Below are 12023 nucleotides of genomic sequence, written 5' to 3'. Positions count from 1 at the left end.
AAAAACAGAACAAAACAAAACAAAAAAATCTTTTAACTTATTTCAGGGAGGGAAATACTCCATCCTTCCTATCTCAAAGTAATTTTAAGTATCAAACGAGAGAGGGAAGTTGCTCCTATGTGGTAAGGAAAAATCAAAAATTACCCTTTCACACAAAATCAAAAAGATACCCCTTCACAAGGCTTCTCATCGGTACCTCAGACAAGTCACACAGCATCTCAGCCCCTCTGTTCTCAGTTGTGAGGTGAGGTGAGGACTTTGGATAAAGTCTGGGATACGTGGATGCTATAAATGCTTCTTCCCTCACTGGACAGATGAGACCCTCAACCATCTCAGGGACTGTCCCAGGCACCGTGGCACAGCAGGTGCACACCTGTAATCACAGCACTTGGGAAGCAGATGAAGGAGGGACATGAATTCTAGGCCAGCTTCTGCTATGTAGAGAACCTCATGGAGCCAGCCTGGGCTACAGAACAGCCGATCTCAAACTCCAGAGGACCCAGGATCAGTTCCCAGCACCCACATAATGGTCATTTGAATGAGATGCCCCCCAATAAGTCTTGGACATTTACATAGCTGGACCCCATTTGCTGGCATTTGGAGAGATCAGGAACTATGGTCTTGGTGGGAGTATACCTGTCACTGGGGTAAGGCTCTAAGATTTCAAAAGACTTGCTATTTCAATTTAGTTCTCTCTGCCTCAGGAGGAGCTAGAGATCTGCCATGATGGACTAGAACCATAAGCTCAAAATAAACTCTTCTACAAGTTGCCTTAGTCATGGTGTTTTATCACACCATTCAGAAAAGTAACTAATGCAGTAGCTTACAACCATCCATAATTCTTGTTCGAGGGGATCCCACATCCTCTTCTAACCTCTGCAGGCACCAGGCATTCTTGTGGTACAGATAGATACATCACAGCCAAAACAGTAATACACATACAATACAGTAAGTAAACCTAAAAGGATTATTTTAAACAATTCCCAAGTCCAAACCAAAACAGAGGTAAGATCCCGGAACTTTCAGCTAGATGTCCCGTCTCTGGTTTTCCAAACAGAATCTCTCTGTGTAGCTCTGGCTGTTCTGGAACTCACTCTACTATCAGGCTGGCCTCGAACTCACAGAGATCTACCTGCCTCTGCCTCCTGAGTGTTGGGATTAAAGGCTTGCACCAGCTCACCTAGATTTCTAAGACACCCAAAATAGTGGGGACTCATAAACAAAACTATGCTATCTCGCTAAGAAAACCAAGCAAAAGTGGGGGCAGGATGAAGGGTGCTCTCACTCCTCTTTAAGAAGGGGGGCCAGGAATCACCTCTCAGAGCTGGTGAGAGCTGAACAGTCTGGAAGAATCAGGGAGATAAACCAATAGAGCAACTGAAGAAAGATGTAACAGCAAGGACAAATCCCTGAAGTGTTTCTTGGATTATACAGTAAAGAGAACCTAGCCCCTTTTTTTGCATTTTACAGCCTCCTGCTGCTGATGCACCCAGCCCTGTTCATGTGTTGACATACATCGTTCTAAAGAGTAGCACAACGCCAGTGGACTAGACTGCCTCCTTCAAAGGTAGGCCTTCTACGCCAAGCCAATTATTTGCTATTCTCCAGTTCCTGCCCAGATGGTTGCTTACTCCAGGCAACGATAAACAGAATTTAAATGCTGTTTTCAAAACTTCTATAACAGAAATCCAGAGTAACAAACTTTAGATGACCATACAGTGCATACACAAAACCGAAAGTCATAGAAATCACCAGGCTTTCTGTGACTGTGTATGTATGTACTACAAGGTTTTTAAGCATTAAGGTAATTTCATGGATATCTTAGTTTGAAAACACCATCCTAAGCAAACATGTAGTAATAACTTTATTCAAACACAAACCAAAGCGGCCTCCTGTGAGATAGCTCAGCACGTTAAAGCACCACCAAACCTCATGACCAGTGCTTAATTCTCAGGGCCCACAAGAAGAGACTCCCAAAGGTTTTTCTCTGACCTCCGCATGTAAATCATGCTACATACATGTGCCTTACCACAACATGTGTGTGTATGTGTGTGTGTTCTTAAAACTTCTTTAAAATTAAAAAAAAAAGTGCAATGACGTCTAAAAACATCAAGAGCACACATCTTTAGAAGAGCAGGGAGCCTGAGAATCTGGGAACAAGGAGGAAGAAACTCCAAATTGTTGTGGAAGGAAGGAAGCAAGGAAGGATGGAAGGAAGCAAGGAAGGACAGAAGGAAGGAAGGAAGGAAGGAAGGAAGGAAGGAAGGAAGGAAGGAAGGAAGGAAGGAAGGAAGGAGTACCTTAGGTTTTAACAACTGCCCACCATATCAAAAGGATGTGTGAGCACTGGGTTGAGAAGGGTTCTGTCCCGGCAAGCCTTTAAATGTCAAGTTCCCAGAGGGCAGACCGTCTACCCTATCTCACTTTACCAGACTCTTAGCCCAGTTACAGCTATGTAACTGCTTATCTTCAATCATTGCTCAAATCCTGGGAGTTTAACTGGGAGAGGATGTTTCCTATTGCAAGGGACAAGAAATAACATTGGCTGTAATGGAAAGATTCCACGTCTGTTGGTGGCATGGTAAACTTATAAACAGCTGGGATTAAAACGAGTGTGTTAATTTAATAGGTCATCTCTCAAGGGACACTAACCAATGGGCTCTGTCAACCAAGGGCACTGACAGACACTGTGCCAATTTCTCTGTGAAACTCTGTTACCACCCCCCCACCCCACCCCCGCCCCTTGAAGTCAGAAGTGCATGCACCCAATTTCCAGGAGCCTGCGAGACTCAGAGTAGCCAAATTACACCTGCGAGGCAAGCATTTTCCTACACTGCCACACAGCTGTCACACACAGAAAGCAGCTCATTTAAACTGTGCCCTTCAGCCCTATTTAGGGATATCACTAATGATTTCAAATTACAACTGTTGCTTTATCTCAAACAGTGATAAAAGGGAGAGCTACGTTCATGGTGCTTTTCTTTTAAAGTCATTTATCTGCTCTCCTCTCTGGGGCAAAAAAAAAAAAAAAAAATGTTGAGACAAGTACAAACCTGCCTGAGCTTATTATAGATGCAGCCCTCCTTTTCTCCCTCCTTCCGCTCCACCGCTCCACGCCAGCACCCCTCCCTGTCTGGCTTTTCCAGAACTGAGGCAGTAGCCTCCGGTAAGGAACTATAAGTGGTTCTTTTATCAAAACAAGAAGGGATTCGCCGACAGGGAGTGAGTCAGGCAGAGGCAGCAACCCCCTCCCTCATCCTGGCATTTCAATTCACCCAGTTCCTCCAGGTCAGCAATCGCTCAGGTTTCATGGAAGAAAAGTCAGAGGAGGGCCTTTAATCCATCCAAATCCAGGAGCCGGGATGGAACACACCCGCTTGTCAGATCTGAGGTGTGGGCAGACGACTGAGTTCATGTGCACAGGCACTGCCTGGCTCAGGGAGAGATGTGAGGGGCGATGCTGGAAGACCCAGGAGGATGGACAAAGCCACAACTATTATAGTGTGAAAAAGCCCCGCAGGCACTGACTTCGGTCAGGAAATCTCCCTAGATTTATTTTCAGGCAAGTGACTCACAACCTAGTCTCCATAAGTAATTCCATCAAAATGAGTCGCGGGTTCCTCTAGCCCGACTTTCTGCTGCCCTCTGGCTGCCCCTCCCTTCTCTCCGCCCATCCTGTAAACCCAGACAGCTCCCAGACAGAGCAAGCGTACCCTAGGGGAACAGGAGGCAGGCTCTCCGGCCCAGCCCCCACCCTCGGGAAAGGATGAATGGGGCCACCCCCGGCGAGAGCGCGGAGAAGGGGCGTGTGGGCTGCGCGCGAGGTGTGTACGCGGGTGTGCGCGCGTGGGCACGCACCCGGGCCAACTTACAGAGGTGGAGTTGGTCCTCGCCTGACCCTGGTTTCGCACCTCCTGCTCCCGGAACTGCAGCCCGGCCAGATGCTTTTCCAATGCCTCCCAGTCCATTGGGGGCGCAGGGGGTTCTTCCGGGACCCGCGTCCCACCGTCCGGTGGCTGAAGGCAGAGGCCCCCAGATGCCCGGTTCCGGCCTCCGCGCCGGCTCCCTGGAGGCTGGGTCTTCTGGATGGGTCGCCGGGGAACCCGGGAGGCGTTCGGCCGGCCAGCTACCACCACGTTGCCATTGTGCCTGAGGTCTTGAGGGTCGTGAGGATGGAGGTTGCCGTTAGGCATCGGGGACGGCATGGTGGTGGCGGCGCTCCTGCTCCCGCTGCCGCTGCTGCCGATCCTGGCGCTCACGTCTCCCGGCTCCGGGGCCGGACAGCGGTCATCCCGATACCCTCGATCGTCCTCCTCTTCCTCCTCCTCCCCGTCCTCCTCCGGAGCCCACTCATCAATCACCTTCTTCTGGTAGACCGGGAAGGGCTCTTCATAGTCTTCCAGAGCAGACACCAAGTCCAAGCTACCCCCCGGCGACGATGAGGATTTGCACTCGGAGCAAGGGGTCACTTTGGTGGAGTTGGATTGTGAGCTGGCGCGGCTGCTGCTGCTGCTGCCGGCGTCACTGCCTAGATCCATCCCATCCTCTCGGTAATCCTGGGGAGGGAGGAGGCAGAAAGAGTGAGTGGCCGGGTTGAGCCCACTGTTCCGGCCGCCCGCTGCCCACCCGGACCTCCCCGCGCGCGGCGCCGGCCAGCCGTGAGGTGCGATCGCCCTAAGAAGCCTTGGGGCGGGAGCCAGCAGCAGCCTGAGCTGCCTCCAACCCTTCCCGCAGAAGTTGACTTCCTCCGGTTAACTAACCCGCAAATTAGCAAAGGGGTGCGCAGCCTCGGGCGCGCACTTTTCACCCTCATAGCCCAGGGGCGCGCGCGGACTTTGCGTTAAGCATTTTACGCCAGGCACCTCCTAGCACTCCACCCCAAGGATTCTCCCAAACACTTTCCCACTGAATTCTGATTCCCTGGGGGCGGGACCCAAGAGGGAGGTAGAATCTGCTTTCGCACCTCGCGGGGGCACTGGGACCACCCCCAACCTGGCCCCGCCCCGCTCCGCCCCGCCCCCTCCCGGCGGCCGCTGGGAGCCCTGCGCCGGGCGAGCTCAGCTTTACTTTCTAAGGAACCGCAGTTGTCGCAGGGCACATCCCGCCTGCGTGCCTCCTCGGCCAGCCCCTCTCGGGAAGGATGGGCACGGGGGCGCTGTCGGCCCACGCCCCAGCAGGTTGGCACCTCTCAGCGCTTGCTTCCGTCAAAGGTGTGCGGAGCCCGGGCGCGCTGCGACTGTCGCTGCAGGCGCCGCCGCCCTGGGGAAGGGAAGACGCGCCCTCCCGGCGGCGGCGGCGGCAGACCGGGTCCCGCCACGGAGCATGCCCAGAGGCTGCGGGGTGCGGCGCAGTCCGCTCGCCCGGTTTTCCCCGCCGGAGGCTGGAGCTAGAAGCCGGCTGGGAGAGCGCGGCGAGACGAGGCGGGGGAGGGAGGGTAGCGGCACTAGGCTTACAGACCTCGCTGTGTGGGAGGACCGCGCCCTGGGGAGGGGGTTGTGTGCTGAACGCACCTCAAGGCCTCTTGGCTGGGCTCTTTATCCAAGCAAAGCCTTCTGGAGGCCCGCACGGACCCGATGCCTCCCAGTCCACGCGGAAGTCCCCAAGTGACCCTGAGAAGGACCTCCTGTCATCCTCACAAGCAAATACACACGCCGAGTAGGAGCTCAAGTGACCAGTGGTCAGGCCCTGTCATTTCCTTTCCACCTTCCCCCTGGCCGCTTCCTCTCCCTTCACCGCGCCCTGGTATCCACTTCCAAGTTCAGGCAGTGGGTGGAACCTGTTGCTTTTGCTCACGTTTCCTTCCCCTTCCCAGCGGCACAGAGGATGACCTCAGCGAGGTGTGTGTATGGCTAGGAGAGGGAGTGTGAGCTGAGAGGGGACTGTTATCTAACGTGGAGGTCAGAAAGGGGTGGAGATCTATCCTGAAGGTGGGGCCAGACATCCCTTCCAAGAGAACACGTACAGAAGATTGTAAAGGAGAGAGAAAGGCGGTCCTGAGTGGTGGTGCCCCTAGTACCTTGGCTGGCTTTGCTTACTGGTTTTTTCTTTCAGGAAATTGAATCCAAAAATCTATGGGAAACATTCCAAGACCATACACGGGCTACCTGAACTGGCCAGCCCTTCTTTTTAGGAAGAAGGTTCGACGATGTGAAAATATTTGCTTGGATAGTGTAGACGGGCTACAGAATACCTTTTAAGGACTAAAAATTTCCTCTGAACAGTCTTGCCCTGTAAGAAGTTAGCTAGGAAATGTCTCCTCTGCGGTGAGAATAGAAGAGTGCTTAACTCTGCATTGAAATGGAGAGTTTCCTTGGACTACCAGATTTAGGCCTGTTACTAATTTATTCCAGCGAGACTAGCCTGGACCAGACCCCAACCCTTCCTTGGCACCTTCCAAAAGGAGGAGCAGAGGCATGCTTGGGATTCCTGGGTAGGGAGTGGCTGCCACCCGGCCATCGGCCATTGTGGCTCTTGTGGGGGACTTGGTGCAGAGACCCTTTGTCTCAGTGATTTCCTCTGAGGTAAGCTCCTGGTCAGGAAATGTAATCAAACTCTTTTTAACTTGTCTGGAAGCAGCAATCCTGTGAATAACAGGAAAAGAGGCCTCTAGTCTGTCCAGCGCTTCAGTCGAAAGGGACTGGTTAGGACTTAAAATACAGTTCACATGAACATCTGTAAACCGCCTGCTTCGTGCCCCAAATTTGTTTTTGATCTGAGTTGCAGTGGAGTGCTGGCTGCTCCTGAGGGGTATGGATGTGGTCCTGTGTCCTGTGTTCTTGTGTCATAGATGGGAAGTATTTTTGCTTAGAAGATCACCATGAGACAGCACAAAGCTTAGGTCAAAAACAGCCACCTAGAGGGCTGGAGAGATGACTTAGCAAGTAAAGTGCCTTTTGTAAAAGCCAGGATCTGGGTGCTCCCTGTAGCCCTAACATGCTGGGGTTGGGCATGGAGACAGGCAGATCCCTGATAGTGGGAGTCAGGTTACCCCCAAACTGCAAGCCCTAGGTTCAGAGAGAGACAGAGACCCTGTCTCAAGAAAAAGAATTTCAAAATAAGCTGAAGTAATAAGGTGATGTCAACCTCTGGCCTCACACATTCCTACATGGGCAGGTGTACCTGCATGTGCATATATACACACATGCATACAGTACACACACACATACACAGAGCTATGTACTCTGTGGCAGATGCAGGTAGACAAATATTGATCAACTGAGATGACTGGAGCCTTATGGTGACAGCCCAGTTTTTAAGCACCAGGACCTCCCGAGCCACCCACCCCCACACACAGCTGCCAAGCTCTCACACCTCAGCAGCTCTGATGGTCTGTGATCAGGAAATGTAAAATGAAACCTAAATGAAACATTTGGCAAGGTAAATTGCATTGCCAGAAATGTGTGGCATTTCGAAACTGACTATAAACATCTTGGAATTTATCTGTACTTTCGCATTATTTTATGACCAGATAATCTAGATCAGATGGGAAGTACCAAGTCTCCCTTTTCTCCACTCTCCATGGAAAGTGCTTGGCCAGCCCAGTTACCATTCTGTTTCCAGGCTTCCAACCCCTGCCAAGAACGCTCCCACAGGAACAGGAAGGCCCACCAACTTCAAGGTGGCAATAGTGAGCAGCTAGGTCCAGTAGGGTGGAGAAATGATTTGCAAAGTGTTTGAAAAGTCCCGTCTTCTTCCTCTTTGAGGAATCTTCTCTCAAGTTAGTTTGCTGCTTTTTTTCCTCTTAGATCTATGCCCTAAAACCTCCGAGAATCAGAAATCAGAAATGTGGGACAAGAGAAGAGGCCTACTTACAGAACCTTCCCTGTCAATCCAGTGTTGTCATTTCTACCTAGATTAAGAGTCCCTTTTGACCACCCACTGACCTCACACCAAGTACTGCACTCTGAAGTAGTCCTGACCATTCATTGTATGCAGCCAAGCATAGCCTTCCTGGGAGTGCAGCTCTCTCCCTGACCGTAGAAACTCCACTAGGGTCTCTTCTAAAGGGTCTACTTCCCATCACCACCTGCAGCTTCTTCAACTGACTTTTTAAAAAAAAGATGGTAATATAGCAGTCTCTCGTGAGGCTATGCCAGTGCCTGGCAAACACAGAAGTGGGTGCTCACAGTCAGCTATTGGATGGAACACAGGGCCCCCAATGGAGGAGCTAGAGAAAGTACCCAAGAAGCTGAAGGGGTCTGCAACCCTATAGGTAGAACAACAATACGGACTAACCAGTACCCCCAGAGCTCGTGTCTCTAGCTGCATATGTAGCAGAAGACGGCCTAGTCGGCCATCATTGGGAAGAGAGGCCCCTTGGTCTTGCAAACTTTATATGCCCCAGTACAGGGGAACACCAGGGCCAAGAAGTGGGAGTGAGTGGGTAGGGGAGCAGGGTGGGGGGACGGTATAGGGGACTTTCGGGATAGCACCTGAGATGTAAATGAAAAAAAACACCTAATAAAAAATTGGAAAAAGTTTTAAAAAATGGTAAGTCTCAGCTAACACAACTTTCTCCTAGAAAGTTTGGATTCTTCCTGCTCCCCTGGGTCAAAGGACATTTCTCTGAGTCCGTGGCTTCCACTGCAGTGTGATGTGCACTCTCAGTGTTGCTGTTTAATCGGCTTTTCTACTAGCCTCATAGTAAGGATTACATTTTATATTAGAACTCAGGTCACACATCTGTATCAAAACAAATGTAAGTTTCATGAAACCCTTATTTTGTGAGTATCCTAGTCTAGGGTGCTAGAGGTGTAGTTCAGGGGTCAGAAGGATGAACTAGCATACCAGAGGCCCTGAGTTTGATCCCCCAATCACTTTGAAACAGGGTTTTGACACAGGCTTAGGCCATCCAGAGTAGGAAGCCTGAGTTTCAGGCCTTCATGCATATCCTTGGCCTCAACCAAAGGTTCCAAATTTTAGACCTAGTCTCAAAAATCTTGTTCTAACTTATATAAAACAAGGCATAACTGTATCTTTATACCTTGCTAGGGTGACTTGAAAGTCCTTAAGTGAGGTGGGATTCTGGTGTGAAAAGGAAGATACTCCTAGCTCTGTGAACAGCAGGGCTGTGAACGGAATAAAGACTTGATAGACATTTGTTGTTCGAGTTATTAATACTTTCTAACTTTCATCTGGTCCTCAAGATTTCTGTGAAGAGGTCCAAGGACGGTGATATTAAGTAATTTGCCCAATGTCACAAACTGGTAAAGTAGGCAGCTGGGCCAGGACTTGACGTTGGGTAGTTTGGGTTTAGAATTTTTATTCTTACTCTTTCATCTACAAGGTTAGTAGATGTTGGTCCCACGAGGGTCAACTTACTAGGGGGAAAGTGTCAGAAAGGGTCTCCTTGCAGCATCCTCAGACTAGCTCTGCCTCCTACTTGGAATCACCGTGTGGGCAGTATTTATGTCTGTGTGTGAGGCAGCTAGCTAGCACAGTCCTTGGCCTCTTAAGTTCAGCAGTATTCAACAAATTAGGATCTTAAGTGGTAAAAAAAAAAAAAAAAAGAGTATAGGGGCTGGAGAGATGCGTTCTATTTGCAGCATCCACATAGCTGCTCACAATATTTTTAACACCAGACACTCACTTCTGGCCTTCAAGAGCATGGTACACCTGCATACATATGTGCAGGCAAAACACTCACACAAATAAATAAATTTTAAAAAATGTTAATAGGTGGGGCTGGAGAGATGGCTCACTGGGTGCTCTTCCAGAGGTCCTGAGTTCAATTCCTAGCACCCACATAGTAGCTCAGGATCATTTATAATTCAGTCTAATGCCCTCTTCTGTCATGAAGGTGTATATGCAAATAGAGTACTCCTACACATAATGAAGAAATCTTACATAAACACAAAAGCTGCCTGGTAGTGGCGGCGCACATCCTAGTCCCCAGCACTCTAGGCAGATGGGTGGATCTCTGAGTTGGAGGCCAGCCGGGTCTACGGAGCAAGTTTGAGGACAGCGAGAGCTATATAGAAAAACCCTGTCTTGAAAAATCAAACAAACAAGTTTTAAAGGAAAAGTATAGACACTTCAGGAAAGAAAATATCATGTTGCTGCCTGCTAATGTGTTAAGTTCCTCCCCTGTCTCCCCCCTCAAAATACTCCTTTAAGATCAGCTTGGGTTTTTATTTGTCACAGGTAGGAAACTGGATCTACAGTAAAACACTGTGGCTGAGATGGCCATGCCCCTCAGGGAAAAATAGCTAGTGCTGTTTCCAGGATTTTAATTTGTTAAGGCAGTATCTGAGAAAGGACCTGTTTGAAATACATGTGTTGGAATGGGTGTGAGTAGGGTGAAAAAAAAAAGGATGATTTGCAAAAAATTCTCTAAAATTCTCTGAAATAATTAGCCCTGACACTGAATGTTCTTTACATTGTGGCTGCTATCCTAACACGGAGCTGGCTATCGAAGGGCTTGTTTCATCTTTATTGTGTGAATTCCATGCAAGTCACACACAGGACACAGATGTTCTGCTGTTTCATCACCTGTGTGTAGCTCTGGGGATACTGAACCGCTCTGTAGGACGAAGTGTCCTAGACTTAGAACATCTGGGTCTTGTTTCCAGCCCAGTCTCTAAACAACTTTATGACCACAATTTGCAGATGAAAGAGGGCGGACTGCCTGTTGAAGGCATTTGGCAAATAGTAGGGGTTGGTTTAATGTCTGGAAGAAAACAGGCTTCTTCCAGTCTAGAGACCCTCTATGGATTTCATCCTAGAAAAGATGGGAAATGGAATGCAAATAATGTCTCTCAGTCTTTTTATCACCTTCCTTATCAAAAGATGCCACATCTGCCCCACCCCGACCCCTTTGCCCCTTGTTGTGGCAGGCAGCAGGCTGGAGAGCTGGCTCTGAAGTCATGACAGCAGGAGGGCTGGTCCCTTCCCTTGCTAGCTGTAGCACCCAGGAGAGTGGGCCCTGCACCTCACCTGTGCAGCACAGAACTAGCCCTGGTGACTAAGGCACAGGTCAGCTGGCCTTGAGAACATGGAGAGCAGGAGAGCTAACTGGCCCCTTGCTGGCTGCAACATTCAGGAGATGCTGAAGTATACTATTGTACTGCAGGCTCAGGAGAGAGGGCAGGATGACCAACTCAGCTATGGCCGAGGCCCAGATCCAGGGCTCTGAGTTGGCTTACCCCAACATCTACCCCCATATATGATCTGCTGGAGTACTGAAGGGGTCAGTTGTGCAGACTGCAGGATCTCCATGACACTGAACAACAACGGGATGTCTGAGAGGAGGTCCGGTGAGAATGCAGTATTGACGGTATAGCAGAAGCCAGAGGCCTCAAAACAAACCAGTGGCTCATTGCAATGAGCATTTGCAAGTAAGATGTGTGGACAAAAGAGTATATTGTGTGACACACCACAGCTTCCACAACAAGAATTTTTTATTCTATTTCATTTTCCTTTTGGGGGGGATTGCAAGGGCAGAGGACAGATATTAAGGGGACAGGGAGATGAGTGGGATTGGGGTGTGTGATGTGAAATTCACCAAGAATCAATAAAAAGTTCAAAAGAAAAATGTTCCAAGTTTATTTCCTGCATTAATGTATGTCTGCTAACAGGTGAGGTGGGTTCTCTTGGGTACACGATACCCCTACCAATGGTCAGTTTTCACTTAGTGGCTTATCTGTGTATACATTATAGAGATAGATATTCAGAATATCTAAGATTTTATCCCCCCTCCCATTGATTGTGCTATATTTTAATAGTATGTCTATTTAAAACTCATCTCTTGGGCCAGCCAGAGATAGCTCATCAGGTATAGGAATTTGCTGTGTAAGCCTGACAGCCTGTGTCCTCTTGTGTCCAGGTAGAAGGAGAGACCCAACCCCATAAAGTTGCCCTCTGACCTCCACACATATATCATGGCACACACACACTCATCACACACAAATAATTAGAAAACATAAAGAATATAAGAAAGCATCATCAATCCCCATCAAAATTCCAATTCAATTCTTCAACGAATTAGAAAGAGCAATCTGCAAATTCATCTGGAATAACAAAAA

At 49.2% G+C, this 12023-nt stretch overlaps 1 protein-coding gene across 4 annotated transcripts in view; it reads right to left on the bottom strand.

Annotated features, from left to right (window-relative positions):
• Nucleotides 1-12023, bottom strand: part of LOC110290665 (schwannomin-interacting protein 1) — a 731603-nt gene that overhangs the window by 121298 nt on the left and 598282 nt on the right. For 3 of the 4 annotated variants that reach the window (XM_029475030.1, XM_021157271.2, XM_021157273.2), the window contains one exon: nt 3873-4556. In XM_029475030.1, coding sequence (XP_029330890.1) covers nt 3873-4556 — 684 coding nt within the window. Of the gene's footprint in view, nt 1-3872; nt 4557-4760; nt 4950-12023 lie in introns of those variants that run through there. The other variant, XM_021157272.1, reaches the window with a different exon arrangement.

This window comes from Mus caroli, chromosome 3 (assembly GCF_900094665.2).
Source record: "Mus caroli chromosome 3, CAROLI_EIJ_v1.1, whole genome shotgun sequence".
NCBI lineage: Eukaryota > Metazoa > Chordata > Mammalia > Rodentia > Muridae > Mus > Mus caroli.
This window is presented reverse-complemented; position numbering and strand designations above follow the sequence as displayed.